The sequence below is a fragment of the Oncorhynchus keta genome, chromosome 20 (genome assembly GCF_023373465.1).
Source record: "Oncorhynchus keta strain PuntledgeMale-10-30-2019 chromosome 20, Oket_V2, whole genome shotgun sequence".
NCBI classification, from domain to species: domain Eukaryota; kingdom Metazoa; phylum Chordata; class Actinopteri; order Salmoniformes; family Salmonidae; genus Oncorhynchus; species Oncorhynchus keta.
Genome location: NC_068440.1, coordinates 1,183,743 through 1,199,755, shown reverse-complemented (window position 1 = coordinate 1,199,755; position 16,013 = coordinate 1,183,743). Strand labels below are relative to the sequence as shown.

At 40.9% G+C, this 16,013-nt stretch overlaps 1 protein-coding gene across 6 annotated transcripts in view; it reads right to left on the bottom strand.

Annotated features, from left to right (window-relative positions):
- Positions 1–2,631: 2,631 nt before the first annotated feature.
- LOC118399122 (CUGBP Elav-like family member 3) overlaps positions 2,632–16,013 on the bottom strand; it is a 35,561-nt gene continuing 22,179 nt past the window's right edge. The window contains exons 4-14 of one of the 6 annotated variants that reach the window (XR_004828769.2): positions 13,786–13,834; positions 12,907–13,035; positions 12,354–12,433; positions 11,922–12,065; positions 10,169–10,301; positions 9,823–9,963; positions 9,339–9,614; positions 9,016–9,159; positions 8,668–8,800; positions 6,765–6,854; positions 2,632–4,251 (exon numbers count right to left, since the gene is read on the bottom strand). Coding sequence is in view for 5 of the 6 variants with exons in the window: in XM_035794926.2 (XP_035650819.1) it covers positions 8,673–8,800; positions 9,016–9,159; positions 9,339–9,614; positions 9,823–9,963; positions 10,169–10,301; positions 11,922–12,065; positions 12,354–12,433; positions 12,907–13,035; positions 13,786–13,834 (1,224 nt within the window). In the remaining variant the exon portion in view is untranslated. The remainder of the gene's footprint in view (positions 4,252–6,764; positions 6,855–8,667; positions 8,801–9,015; positions 9,160–9,338; positions 9,615–9,822; positions 9,964–10,168; positions 10,302–11,921; positions 12,066–12,353; positions 12,434–12,906; positions 13,036–13,785; positions 13,835–16,013) is intronic. The other 5 variants (XM_035794930.2, XM_035794929.2, XM_035794928.2 and 2 more) reach the window with 5 other exon arrangements.

Sequence of the window (16,013 nt, the reverse complement as noted above, 5' to 3'; positions counted from 1 at the left end):
TGAGATATTTTTTTTGTATATGGAGGTCAATGAGAGTGTCGAATTTTGTCAACAACAAAAAACATTTCTCTATACACCATTCACACGCGTATAAGCCCTCTCATTGGCTAGAATGGTCCCACCTGATTTCCTCCCCTCCTGCGTATTTCCATAACAGGCCATCTTTGGCTTCATGCACTGACCAGTGTACATTTTATCTGAAGGTATCTTTGGGGCTGACCTGTAATAAATGACTATGAAACAAATTGTTGGTGTTCGAGCTAGAATGAATCACATTATTAGACAAAATCTTGAAATTAATTGTAGCCTATTATCTAAGCAGCAATTAACATGACAACTCGAACTAAATTATTCTGCTGCATACTTTAGTCAGACTACCATCATTGAAGTGGTTAATAGTGAGGAGGGGCGTTGTACAAAATAACGTCATCAGCAATTGGATAATCTCTAACCAATCAGAGTATCAAAGCCAATTATTCATTTTCAAACTGCTGCTTTACCAGCATAGTCTGAGTAGACAGACAAGGCTGCAATATGAGTGAAAAAGCAGGGCCTATAGCTCTACTTAGATTCCTGTAGGCCTACTTTGTACATGGTTTTAGCTTAGAATGGGTTATGGATAGGGGACAATTTTTCACCTTTACGTGGTGATACTTCCTTATTTCTCGATTTGTAAGGGACTGGTGTCTAATAAACACCTTTTTCCAGTTGCAGGTAGAAGTCTGATAACAAGGAAATATAAAGAAGTGGCACTGCATCACAGTGCTTGAGGCGTCACTACAGACCCGGGTTCGATCCCGGGCAGCCGGCCGTGACCGGGAGACCCATGAGGCGGCGCACAATTGTCCCAGCGTCATTTGGGTTAGCAGAGGTTTTGGCTGGTTGGGATTTCCTTGTCCCATCGCGCTCTAGCAACTCCTTGTGGCGCCTGCAAGCTGACTTGGTTGAAAATAAGTTTGCCATGCTTTCAATGGACCATCGGATCGACCTCCAGTACAAACTAGTTTAGCTATGCCGCTGGAGGTTCGATATAGATGTGTTAGGTCTAGGCCAATGGGAATCTGTGTTGTAAACCCCTAATACTATAATCCCACATTGTGTCTTACTATATTCCAATGGGGTCTTTTCACCTCAAAAAGCACAAGAAAGAGGCTTGACACCCACCATCTCAGATGCTTTTGAAATGGTTTCTGTTGTTAGAAACAGATAAGATTAGCATTTCTGCAACAATTTTGTTGAAGTATAATTTGATCTCTATGAAATGAAGATAATTGATTGCACCCAAATTGGCCACTTTAATGTATATGATTCATGTGGGAATGGCGTGGGGGGGTCCATGGTTGGCGTCTGACCATTTCTTTGGATTCCTCATGTCTTACTCATTGTTAGGAAAAAGTTTGCTCCAAATAGAATTTTAGGTACAGTATTTATTGAATATCTGAATCCTGTAAATTAAAATGGTCAATTTGGGTGCAATCAATTAGCTGAATTTTTCAGATCAAATTATATTTCAACAGAACAATGTTGCAGGAATGCTAATCTTATGTGTTTCTAACTAACAGACACAGTTTCAGAACAATTTGAGATGGTGGATGTCATGATTGACATGGAACCACCCAATGGGGAAGTAGGGGTACTAGAGTAAAGTGAAAGCCAGAAAATACATCTTTCAAGGTATATAGTTACGGACAAATATTGGCACCCTTGCACTTTTCTTTTGTATTTTTCTTTTTTTATTGAACCTTTATTTAACTAGGCAAATAATTCCCTATTTCTTCTAAAATAAATTGAAATTGAAAATACAACTTTTGGTCAAATCCTTATTGGATTTTCAACATTGCAAAACCTATTTTATTTTTGTAAGTTTAAGATTACAATTTTGAATTGAGAAAATAAAGGCAAATGGCTTGGACAATATTATCGGCACCCCGGAGCTAGTACTTGGTTGCACACCCTTAACCATGACAACTGCAGACATATGCTTATTGTAGCCATCAATGAGCTTGCTGCACACTTCTACTGACAATTTGGCCCACTTTTCAACACCAAACTGATCTAATTATTCAATATTTGAGGGGTGCCCTCCACCAACTGCTGTTTTCTGATCTCGCCATAGGTTTTGGATGTGATTCAGATCTGGACTGTTAGCTGGCCACTGCAAAACAGTCCAGTATCTCTTCTTAACGATTCCTGGGTGCTTTGTGATGTGTTGGGGGTCATTGTCCTGCTGGAAGACTCACAGCCTTCAATGGAGACCCGGTTTTTAGACTCTGGGTTGAACATTGGACTACAAAACACCTGATAATCTGCTGATGTCTTGTACACGTTCAAGACCCCCAGTATCAGAGGCAACAACGAAACACAACAGCATTATCAAACCTCCCCCATCTTTGATTGTAGGGATGGTGAATTTGTTGGCATTTACTGTATCTTGGCCAAAATATGTGCAATCAAGTACTAGTTCCATGGTAACAATAACTTAATACAATCTATTTTCTTTATTTTCTCAAATCAAATTGTAAACTTAATCTTACAAAAATAAATTTGGTTCTGCAATGTTTCAAATCCAACAACGTGTGGAAACCAAACGTTTTTTTTCAATTTCTTATTTAAGGAAAGTGCAAGGGTGTCTATATATTTGGCCGCAACTGTATATATAAAAACCCACAGCTCTCTGTTACACACCAGGCACACATAATTTTCGAAATTGTACTTTATTTTTCTTAAAGACATATGTTTTAAAACAGCAATTTTAGAGAATAAATAATGAAACAATTGTGATTTTGATAATTACATTTATGTAATTACAAATTCTACAATACGTGTATCCATAGTCTTGTACTGTAGACCATAGGAATATTCTATTTTCTAAAATAAAAAATAGCCATATCTCCCCCTTCAATTGCATAACAAATACATTAAAAGTAAAAAATTAAGATACAAAAATTCCACCCAATTACCATCCCTCTCACCCCTATGCCAATAACAATAGTAGTGGTTGTAATAACTTACATATTTTTTCATTATTTGACTCCATTTAAAACAAAGATATGTACAGTGAGAAGAAGTTGATTGTTCTTCTTGCTTAATTACTCCTCGTCTTTAATTTAAAATAATAAACTAAATCTACATACCAATTCGACCAATGGTAATCATACAAAATAGCATTTACCCCCCCAATAAGGTTACCATCCCACTTCTCCATCCCATACATTGCCCTTCCCTCTTAAGTTATGGACCACAAACCACACTATTCAGTGAAACCCTGTTCATTAGAATAAGTGATATGCTTTTTCATGTAGACCTTGTATCTGATAGTACAGTTTGTACAGTAGCAGTCAAAAGTTTGGACACACCTACACATTCAAGGGTTGTTCTTAATTTTTCTATTTTTACATTGTAGAATAACAGTGAAGACATCAAAATGCATTTATTTGGGCTGCAATCTGAGGTGCAGTTAACTCTAATGAACTTATCCTATGCAGCTGAGGTAACTCTGGATCTTCCTTTCCTGTGGCAGTCCTCATGAGAGCCAGTTTCATCATAGCGCTTGATGGTTTTTGCAACTGCACTTGAAGAAACTTTCAAAGTTCTTGACATTTTCCCGATTGACTGACCTTCATGTCTTAAAGTAATGATGGACTATAATTTCTTATTTGAACTGTCCTTGCCATAATATGGACTTGGTCTTTTACCAAATAGGGCTATCTTCTGAATACCACCCCTACCTTGTCACAACACAAATGACAAAAGGAAAGAAATTCCACAAATGAACTTTTAACAAGATACACATGTTAATTGAAATGCATTCCAGGTGACTACCTCATGAAGCTGGTTGAGAGAATGCCAAGAGTGTGCAAAGCTGTCATCAAGGTAAACGGTGGCTACTTTGAAAAATCTCAAATATAAAACACTTTTTTGGTTACTACCGGATTTCATGTGTTATTTCATAGTTTTGATGACTTCAACATTATTCTACAATGTAGAAAATAGCAAGAATAAAGAAAAAACGTGAATGAGTAGGTGTGTCCAAACATTTGACTGGTACTGTACATAATGACTGAATCCAGCTGTGCTATGGTATGTGTACTCCGAACCACCCACCACATATGTTTTATTCTGTTGTTGCTGATTTTTAGATGATACATATATTTGATCTTATTTTTCGAGAAGTGTTGTTGCTCCTTTGCTATACGGTTTGGGCGAAACCAAAATGCTGGAAGTAGTTTCTTGATAGAACTCATATCTTCCCTGGGAGAGAGAGACAGAAAGAAAGAGAGAGGATGAATACAAATATTAAAATAGTTTAGATTAGCATATACAGTGGAGTCTGAAATTATTGACAGCCTTGATAAAGATGAGCAAAAATGATTGTATAAATTAAATAATTCTAACACTGAGCTGTATTGTATGCTCAAAATAATGGGGAAATTATATTATTTTATACTAATACAGTTGTTCAGAGAAAGATTTAGTTTAACACGTAATTATTTTATTTCCTCAGAAAGGTAGGAGTCAAAATGATTGACACCCCTTTTCAATACCTCACTTTGCGAGGATAATGTCACTGAGCCTTTTCCCAAAATGTTTTATGAGTTGGAGAACACATTGGGAGGGATTTTAGACCATTCCGCCAATCAGAATCCTTCCAGATCCTTGATATTCTCTGTCTGCGCTTATGGACGACTCTATTCAATTCAAACCACAGGTTTTCAATGGGTTTCATTTTTTTTTGGGGGGGGGGTCAATTAACCATTTCTTTGTGGGTTTTGATGTTTACTTCAGTGCTTGGGGTTACTGTCTTGCTGGAATATTCACTTGTGGCCAAATTTCAGCCTCTTGGCAGAGACAACCAGGTTTTTGGCTAAAATATCCTGGTACTGGGTAAAGCTCATGATGCCGTTGACTTCTTTGACAAGGCCTACACGTAAGCTATTTTGTTTCAAATGGTCCTTGAGCCTTGTTAAGTTTAACGGCATCATAAACACTACCCAACCAGGCAAACCTGGCTGCCTCTGCCAGGAGGCTGAAACTTGTCCGCAAGTGGATCTTCCAGCAAGACAATCACAAGCACACATCTAAATCTACAAAGAAATTGTTAAATTTGCCAAAAATCTTAGGACTTGAAACCCATGGAAAACCTGTGGTTTGAATAGAAGAGGGCAGCCCATAAGCGCATATTAATGATATCAAGGATCTGGAAAGATTCTGTATGGACGAATGGTCTAAGATCCCTCCCAATGTGTCCTCCAACTCATAAAACATTTTTTTAAAGGCTCAGTGACGTTATCCTCGCAAGGTGAGGCATTGAAAGGTTTTGAAAACAGGTCTGTCAATCACTTGAACCCCTACCTTTTCTTAAGAAAAAAGTATTACTTGTTAAACAAAATATATTTCCCTGAGCAGTATTAGTATAAAATGACTTTTTAAAATATTTTTTAAATTTTTGGAGCATAGAATATTGATCAGTATTTGAATTATATATTTTCTACATAATTTTTCCTCATCTTTATAAAGGGTGTCAATCATTTCTGACCCCACTGTATATTTAATATGTTCACATTCTTCAGTGTGGGAGAAACATCTTCAAACACGTTGGTTACACAGATATCACATGGATGTCCTCATTTTTCACTAAACAAGCACGCCTAGGGTACATGCAACTCATACAGTGACAACCATACTGCTGCATTGATGTGCATTTCTTATTTAAATATTTTTTTTGTCTTGTTTTGGCAGGCAAATAAATTCCAAACATGCACAATAGGAATTCTGGGAGATATTTTTTCTAGTTCTCTTCTTAATACTCTAGTCCGATGTTAAATCTCATTGACCAAACAATTGAGTCAAAAAATATACATTCCTATTAAATAATTGTAAAAGATAACAGAGGACGATTTTCAAACTCATCCTCTAAAATAAGCAGTTATATCAAAGGTTGCACATGAGACCGTAGCCTATGGCTTCTTGTTTGATTGGAAATTCGTAGTAACCCAGAATTCCTACAGAGGAATGCTGTACCTCAGTCAGCAGCACGTGTGATGTGTCACAATGACAACATACAATTTTACCCCAAACTCTCACATGAAATGTTAGTGTCTCACTTGGTACACACACAAAACCACACACACTACTTTATTTATTAATACACACAAGTACTTTATGTGGATCTGCACAGGTACACATATGCACACAGCATCATTATGTTACTAATTTGTAGGTAGGCTACACATACTTATTCTCACAACGAGTCATACCAAAAACAAACAAAGTTCAGGCACAAAGTCACTTGGATTCAATTACAACCTCACAAAAACCCTGCGCTCCCGGAAACTAAAACACCAACCAACTAAACATGGGGGATATGTAAGAATGATAATCATGACAAACAACAAAAAGGAAACTAATCAAAAACAAAATCCATCAAAGGAAATATTTATATCCATGTTTGATTTTAGGGTTAATGCTTAATATTGCTCTGCGCAATAAAATACTTATATTACAAAAAAATATAATAGCATGTCATGATAATCAATTGCTTACAAAATCTCGAGTACAGTGATAGTATAATTGATCAGTGTTTGCAAAACAGGACAAAATAATAGAGGAAACTCACAATGCACCAAACACAATTCATGGTCGCCACAGCAACTCGCCATGCAGTTGAGCATGGTGAATAAAGGCAACGGTCAAAAATAAAATTGCTAATGGCAACCATCACAGGCAATATTGCCACAGCAACCAACACAGGCCAATTAACTTACAACGCTGTGAGAGGAAGGGGTTTTTAGCGGTTGCTAGGCAACCATAGCCACGTAGTCTCCACGATATATGTATGGACAGGACAGTCTTGACTGTGGTATGATGTTTTTTCAGGAAAATGACATATGACACAGCACAAAAACAATAAATAAAAAGTACAAAATAAATTAATAACGTATAATAGTTATTGTCTTCAACCCAATCATACAACACTTGCTATATTTGTCTGGACTATTTAAAATCTACTTTTGAATAATTAAACATTTTGTCAACCCTTTTGCCATGGCAGTGTTATGGCCATATCTCAACAAACCAAGTAGTCTAAATGTTTTAAACAACTACTGCTTTTAGAAGACTGTCACCTCACTCACATGTGGATCTGGGTCACTTACACTATATATACAAAAGTATGTGGGCACCCCTTCAAATCAGTGGATTCTGCTATTGCAGCCACAGCCGTTGTTGACAGGTGTTTAAAACCGAGCACACTGCCATGCAATCTCCATAGACAAACATTGGCAGTAGAATGGCCCGTACTCAAGAGCTCAGTGACATTCAACGTGGCACCATTATAGGATGCCACCATTCCAACAAGTTATTTTGCAAATTTCTGCCCTGTTAATGCTGCTATGTTCAACTGTAAGTGCTGTTATTGTGAAGTGGAAACGTCTAGGAGCAACAACGTCTCAGCCGCAAAGTGGTAGGCCACACAAATTCACAGAAAAGGGCCGCGTAGCACGTCTGTCCTTGGTTGCAACACTCACTACCGAGTTCCAAACTGCCTCTGGAAGCAACGTCAGCAATAGAACTGTTTGTCGGGAGCTTCATGAAATGGGTTGCCATGGCCAAGGAACTACACACAACCCTAAGATCACCATGTGCAATGCCAAGCGTTGGCTGCAGTGGTGTAATGCTCACCGTCATTGGACTCTGGACCAGTGTAAACGCGTTCTCTGGAGTGATGAATCATACTTCACCATCTGGCAGTCCGACGGAGGAATCTGGGTTTGGCAGATGCCTGGGGAACGCTACCTGCCCCAATGCATAGTGGCAACTGTTAAGTTTGGTGGAGGAGGAATAATGGTCTGTGGCTGTTTTTCATAGTTCAGGCTAGGCCCCTTAGTTCCGGTGAAGGGAAATTTTAACACTACAGCATACAATTACATTCTAGACGATTCTGTGCTTCCAACTTTGTGGCAACAGTTTGGGGAAGGCCCTTTCCTGTTTCCGCATGACAATGCCCCCGTGCACAAAGCGAAGTCAATACAGAAATGTATATTTGTCATGATCGGTATGGAAGAACTGGCCTGCACAGAGCCCTGACCTCAAACCCATCTAACACCTTTTTGGATGAATTGGAACACCGACTGCGTGCCAAGCCTAATTGCCCATCATCAGTGCCCGACCTTGTGGCTGAATGGAAGTCCCCACAGAAATGTTCAAACATCTAGTGGAAAGTCTTCACAGAAGAGTGGAGGCTGTTGTAGCAGCAAAGAGGGGACCAACTCCATACTAACGCCCATGATTTTGGAATGAGATGTTCGACGAGCAGGTGTCCACATACTTTTGGTCATGCAGTGTATTTTATCACAGTTGATCATTTTAATACTGATCTTCCACAAAATTAAAACATAAAATTCTCCCTTTATCCCATAACGCCCTTAAGACACCGAAGCCAGTTCCACTGCATTTTTTCATTGTTGCCCTCTAATCAGATACTGATTTAGACCTGGGACAGCGGTTGGGTGCAATTCATTCTCAGGTAGAACAGAAAACCAGCAGGCTTCGGCCCTCTTAGGTTATAAGATGAATAACCCTGCCATAACCTACCTTTAATAGTTTCCACTCCCTGTCAATCGCCCTGACCATCCATCTCACCTTTCATTCTCATCCCACCTTGCTCACCTCATTTAGTAGGGTCGGTTGGCATCCTTGGGCCTCTTAAGCTGCACCTTGAGTCTCTTCATGCCAATCTGGAAACCATTCATGGCCTGAATTGCTGTCTGAGCACTGGACGGGTTGTCAAAACTCACAAAACCTGAAGAGAAGCAAACAGTTATAGACAATTCTGTGAAAGTATTCTGTGAAAGTAAAGAAGGGAGCAATCCTTCCCAGCACTGCCTCCTCAATATCATCATTGACTGTGTTCCCAATGTGGCACACTATTCCCTATGGGCCCTGGTCAAAAATAGTGCACTACATAGGGTACATCGTGTCATTTGGGATGCATTTGTTGTCATCGCCGTCACTCACCAAAGCACTTGCTCTGATTGGTGGCACGGTCAACAAAGACCTTTGCTGAGATGACGTTGCCGAAGGGGATGAACATTTGCAGCATCTCTGAGTCAGTAAACTCCTGAGGCAGGTGATAGATGAAGATGTTACACCCCTCAGGCCCTGAGAAGAAGAATACAGTGCAAGGTTAGACCATCAAGGCTCCCTGAGGGGTTCTTACGTGACTTGAGATTATCAGGATGAGGTAGTGATTGAGGCAGTGTAAACTTTGTGGGAAACCAACATTGAAAACAGTCAAAAGTGAGAATTCATAGGAGGGAGGACAAGTAGGTAGAAATTACCTTCTCGTTGCTGCAGTTGCTGAGGCTGCTGATGTTGCTGTGCAAGCATTGTGTGTTGGTGTGGGAATGGCTGCCCCACCATTCCATAGGCAGCAGGATATGTTGCTGTGGGTGTGTTCGCATAAGTAAACATTAAGGACTGCTGAGAGGGCATTTCAAACCTAAAATTTCCTCTGGGAAATTTTAAGGACTCAAGCGGACTCACTACTGTCCCACCTGTGTAGTGCTGCATCCCTGCGTACGCTTGCTGAATAGGATCCAAAACTGGACTCTGAGCTGAGAGAGAGAATTCAAAGAGAAAAATAACAGCATGATTTATCAATTGCTGTACAAACTAGCTTTTTGGAGGATGAGTACATGCTCTAAATGGCATTGGATGCTGTGCACCAGGACTCTTAGTAAACCAACCAAAATCCTAGATTAGGTTCATTGGATTACATTTTCATAATGATACTCTTGACTTTCATCAGATTGAGTGAGATACCTTGGTAAGAATGAATTCCATTGGTGTACAGGGTTTCAGATGCTGACTGTCCATTGGGTGGAGCTGGCACTGGAGGGTAGCTGAGTGGTGGAGGCAGAGCAGGCACTGGTGTGGCTGCCATGGTGGGCGGAGTGCTGGTCCCTGCACAGGAAGAGCATTCGGGGACAGACAGACATGGTCAAACAAACACAATAATAAATGCAATAAAATAGTATCAAAGGCAGAAATATATGGGGCAAAGACTCTAGAAAAACAAAATATATACTGTATAAAGAGAAACTGTTCAGACGAGCAGAGAATCCTGTAGGAGGGGATGAAGTGGTGGAGGATGAGAGCTTCTTATTACCTGAGGTAGTGAGTGATGCGATGGGCGTGGCCATGAGGCTGCTGGGGTTGAGGGCAGCCAACTGCTGCATGGTGATGGTGGATACAGGAGACAAATACGCCGACTGGGCCACCAGAGCCTGCTGCTGCACCAGCTACAAAGAATGAAGAGAGAAAGAGGGAGTCCTTCGATGTCATTCACTGTCAGTATGCGTCCCAAATGGCACCATATTCCCCATATACAGCACATTCGGAAATTATTCAGAGCCCTTGACTTTTTCCCCAAAAATGTTACGTTACATCCTTATTCTAAAATGTATGCATTTTTGCAAATGTATTAAAAATGAAAAGTATTCAGACCCTTTACTCAGTACGTTGTTCAAGCACCTTTGGCAGCAGTTACAGCCTTGAGTCTTCTTGGGTATGACGCTACAAGCTTGGCACACCAGTATTTGGGGAGTTTCTCCTATTCTTATCTTCAGATCCTCTCAAGCTCTATCATGTTGGATGGGGAGCGTTGCTGCACAGCTATTTTGAGGTCTCTCCAGAGATGTTTGATCGGGTTCAAGTCCGGGCTCTGGCTGGGCCATACAAGGACATTCAGAGACTTGTCCTGAAGCCACTCCTGCATTGTCTTGGCTGTGTGCTTAGGGTTGTTGTCCTGTTGGAAGGTGAACCTTCTCCCCAGTCTGAGGTCCCGAGAACTGGAGCAGGTTTTCATCAAGGATCTCTCTGTACTTTGCTCTGTTCATATTTGCCTTGATCCTGACTCCCAGTCCCTGCCGCTGAAACACATCCCCACAGCATGATGCTGCCACCCACCATGCTTCACTGTGCCAAGTTTCCTCCAGATGTGACTCTTGGCATTCAGGCCTAAGAGTTCAATCTAGGGTTCATCAGACCAGAGAATCTTGTTTAGGTGCAAACTCCAAGCAAAGTCTGGCCACTCTACCATAAAGGCCTGGTTGGTGGAGTGCTGCAGAGATGGTTGTCCTTCTGGAAGGTTCTCCTATCTCCACATAGGAACTGGAGCTCTGTCAAAGTGACCATCGGGTTCTTGGTCACCTCCCTTGACGAAGGCCCTTCTCCCCCGATTAGTCTTGGTGGTTCCAATCTTCTTCCAGTTAAGAATGATGGAGGCCACTGTGTTCTTCGGGACCTTCAATGCTGTAGAAATGTTTTGGTATCCATCCCTAGCTCCGTGCCTCGACACAATCCTGTCTTGGAGCTCTACGGACAATTCCTTCAACCTCATGGCTTGGTTTTTGCTCTGACATGCACTGTCAACTGTGGGACCTTTTCTAGACAAGTGTATGCCTTTCCAAATCATGTCCAATCAATTGAATTTACAACAGGTGGACTCCAATCAAGTTGTGGAAAACATCTCAAGGATGATCAATGGAAACAGGATGCACCGGAGCTCAATTTCTCATAGCAAAGGGTCTGAATACTTTTGTAAATAAGCTATTTCTGTTTTAAAATGTTGAATACATTTGCAAACATTTCTAAAAACCTGTTTTTCGCTTTGTCATTATTGGGTATTGTGTGTAGATTCATATGGATTTTTCTTAATAAGGCTGTAACATAACAAATTGTGTAAAAAGTTAAGGGGTCTGAATACTTTCTGAATGCACTGTAGTGCACTACTTTTGACCCATATTAGAAATAGGGTGCCATTTGGGACATAACCATTTTACTACAACTAGTGTGTTGGCCTGCGTATTACAATCTCTGCATAATGCCTGTGTTTGGGGTTCAGTACTACTAGTACTCACTACCTGTGTGTAGGCATTGTAAGCCCCGAGGTGTAAGGTCATGGGACTGATGACCCCCAGCTGGGACGCCACCTGCTGCATGCGCCTTATCCCTCGCTCTTTCTCAGAGTCGGCGAACTTCACCACCAGGCTGGAGGAGGCACCCTGCAGGGAGAGATTACAGATATTACACAGCAAAAATGACACACATCTCTGTAACCAAATGACCTATATCACCAACACGAGGACTGATGAGGGCATTCCACAAATATGTTCTCAACTCCTATAAATTACAGTAGGCCATGGAGCGTTTGTGTAGGAGGAGGTCTGACGGTAGCAGTGTTTAACTGTTGATGAGTCCCTATGTTGTGTGAGTGTGAGTGAGTGAGTGAGTGAGTGAGTGAGTGAGTGAGTGAGTGAGTGAGTGAAAGAGAGAGAGAGAGAGAGACTGACCGGTAGAGTGCGGCTCCCATGCAGAGTGCTGATGGCTGCCGCAGCCTCTACGTTGTTCTGGTACTTCACAAAGGCACAGCCTACAAAACATGACACATCGTCAAACCCTGGCCTCCCCTCACGTGACACAACATATCCCTAGAAAATGCATCAGACAATCGGCGCTTCATTAGTTATAGCTGCGTCATTAACTGTGGTCCACAAAACATTAATTGCTTCATCAATCATAGCTCATAAACCACGTTGACCAATATTAACTATGACCTATAAAACATATTGCATATGTTGTCATTATATTCCCCAGGTCTTTGCTGTACATGAGAATGTGTTCTCAGTCAACTTACCTGGTCCACTAATAGTTAAATAAAATTATAAATTAGTCATACCTCGTACAACAAACACAGAAAATTAAGCATCCATCTTTGTAGTGGTATGAGTTTGATTGTGACTGATTCCTGACCTTAATGGTAATATTTTAGTGATGTTGATGTTGTGGTGTTGATATAAGGCTAGACGTTGTAGCGGTCAGTGTTGCAGTAATGGTGATGGCTACCTTTGCTAGTGCCGTCAGGCCCGCGGAGCACTGTGCACTCTTCAATGCTCCCAAGCTCCTCAAACATCTTCCTCACGTCGGCATCCGACTGCTGCTTCCCCAGCATGCCAACAAACAGCTTCCTGTCTTCTAAGGGGAATGTGAGGTGAGGGGCCAAAACAGGAACGAAGAGAGAGGAATATGGACAGACAGTGATGGAGAGAAGAGCAGAGAGAGTGGTTGGTTGAGGCCAGTAATAGGTAGAGGCAAAGGGCATGAATTAGAATGGAATTATTTAATGATTGAGAGAGAGAGAAAGGATAACATGTAGGTAAAGAGAAAAAAGTTATCATACAACACAAGAACATGCTCAGGAATTTGCACCTTGTTTGACTTTATAAACCAAAATGTGTTAATCAATCAGCTACATTTTTAATTGGATGTTGTTACAATATATATAGTATATTGACGTCTGTGAATATTGTGCTATAACCCTGCTATATATGGAAAAGGCCACCAGAGTGCAGTATCAACAAACCTGCTGCACAAAGAGCATGATCTGGCTCAGACTGGAATGCTCCTTCGTCATCCAGTTCTGTATGCTAGGTGACAATATTTACTTTCTTTAATTCTGGCACTTAAGAATAATTCTACTTGAATATGGGGGGGGGTTAGGAAGAATTTCTAGAAGTGTTAATTAGAGGCAGGTGGTGCTTAGCAGCAGTGACGAGTGGGTATTTTTGTTGAAGCTGGGCTGAAGCCATTTCAGGGTTTAGTCTTGATTGTTGTTTAAAAAATGTAACACGTTAGACAGGTGTTTTGGAAAGGTGTTGATTGAACAGTTGCAATTCTCTTCAGGGGTTGTTTGAACAGGTGTTGCTATGGAGGGGTGTCTCTTACCCCCTCTGCCCTCGCTGTCTGCTGGCTTCACTTGAATGGGCCGGTTCATCTGAAATAGAAAGCCCACATTACATGGTCCTCTTATCCCAAGGCACATCCATAATTATGAAGATTCTTGTTTATTTGCTTTACATACAGTACCAGTCAAACGTTTGGACACACCTACTCATTCGAGGGTTTAAAACTATTTTCTACGTTGTAAAATAATAGTGAAGACATCAAAACTATGAAACAACACATATGGAATCATGTAGTAACCAAAAAAGTGTTAAACAAATCAAAAGTTATAGTTTATATTTTGAGATTCTACAAAGTAGCCACCCTTTACCTTGATGACAGCTTTGCACACTCATGGCATTCTCTCAACCAGCTTCATGAGGAATGTTTTTCCAACAGTCTTGGAGTTCCCACATATGCTGAGCACTTGTTGGCTGCTTTTCCTTCACTCTGCGGTCCAACTCATCCCAAACCACCTCAATTTGGTTGAGGTTGGGTGATTGGGGAGGACAGGTCATCTGATGCAGCACTCCATCACTCTCCTTCTCGGTCAAATAGCCCTTACACAGCCTGGAGGTGTGTTTTGGGTCATTGTCCGGTTGAAAAACAAATGATAGTCCCACTAAGCGCAAACCAGATGGGATGCCGTATCGCTGCAGAATGTGGGGTAGCCATGCTGGTTAAGTGTGCCTTGAATTCTAAATAAATCACCAACAGTGTCACTAGCAAAGCACCCCCACACCATCACACCTCCTCCTCCATGCTTCACGGTGAGAACTACACATGCTGAGATCATCTGTTCACCTACTCTGTATCTCACAAAGACACGGCTGTTGGAACCAAAAATCTCAAATTTGGACTCATCAGACCAAAGGACAGATTTCCACTGGTCTAATGTCCGTTGCTCGTGTTTCTTGTCCTAAGCAAGTCTTTTATTCTTATTGGTGTCCTTCAGTAGTTGTTTCCTTGTAGAAATTCTACCATGAAAGGATGATTCACTCAGTCACCTCTGAACAGTTCATTTTGAGATGTGTCTGTTACTTGAACTCTGTGAAGCATTTATTTTGGCTGTAATCTGAGATGCTGTTAACTCTAATGAACGTATCCTCTGCAGCTGAGGTAACTCTGGGTCTTCCTTTTCCGTGGTGGTCCTCATGAGAGCCAGTTTCATCATGGTTTTTGCGACTGCACTTGAAGACATTCTTGAATATCTTTACATTTTCCGGATTGACTGACCTTCATGTCTTAGTAATGATGGACTGTTGTTTCTCTTTGCTTATTTGAGCTGTTGATGCCATAATATGGACTTGGTCTTTTACCAAATAAGGATATCTTCTGTATACCGCCCCTACCTTGTCACAACACAACTGATTGGCTCAAACGCATTAAGAAAGAAAGAAATACCACAAATGTTCTTTTAACCAGGCACACCTGTTTATTGAAATGCATTCCAGGTGACTACCTCATGAAGCTGGTTGAGAGAATGCCAAGAGTATGCAAAGCTGTCATCAAGGCAAAGGGAGGCTACTTTGAAGAATCTCAAATATTAAATATATACTTTTCTGGTTACTACATGATTCCATATGTGTTATTTCATAGTTTTGATGTCTTCACTATTATTCTACAATGTAGAAAATAGTAAAAATAAAGAAAAACCCCTTGAATGAGTAGGTGTGTTCAAACTTTTGACTGCTACTGTACATATATTGTGTATGTATGTAGAACTCAAGAAAGGGCTGGAATATGAGCTGGCCACTCCCTCGGCTTCTAATGAAGCCCTGCCCATCACCCTCCTGGTTTACTGTTCTTTTTTTCCTCTCTTCTCATTCCCCATCAATTATATTCCCTCACAGAGAATGAGTGTGTCTCTCTCTTACACACACACACGCACGCACACAACCACGCGGGATTAGGCAAGTGATAAGATTAAGAACGCTCGCTGGCTAATCCGGATTACAGAAGCACGCTGGATTAGAATGGTGGGAGATTCTGAACAGAGAGAGAGAGGGGGAAGGAGCTGTAGAGGAATGGATGGAGTCAGAGTAAGGAAAGAGCAACCAAAACAAATAAGGAAACAGACGACCTTTCACACATCATAAAAACACAATCCACAAAAATTACTTTTGTGGACCAATGACACAATCATTATAATGATGCAGGTCTAGCTAGGCACTTCAATATTCTCTTTCACATATGTGGTGGTGCACTGAGAAGGAGAGCAGATGGAGGAT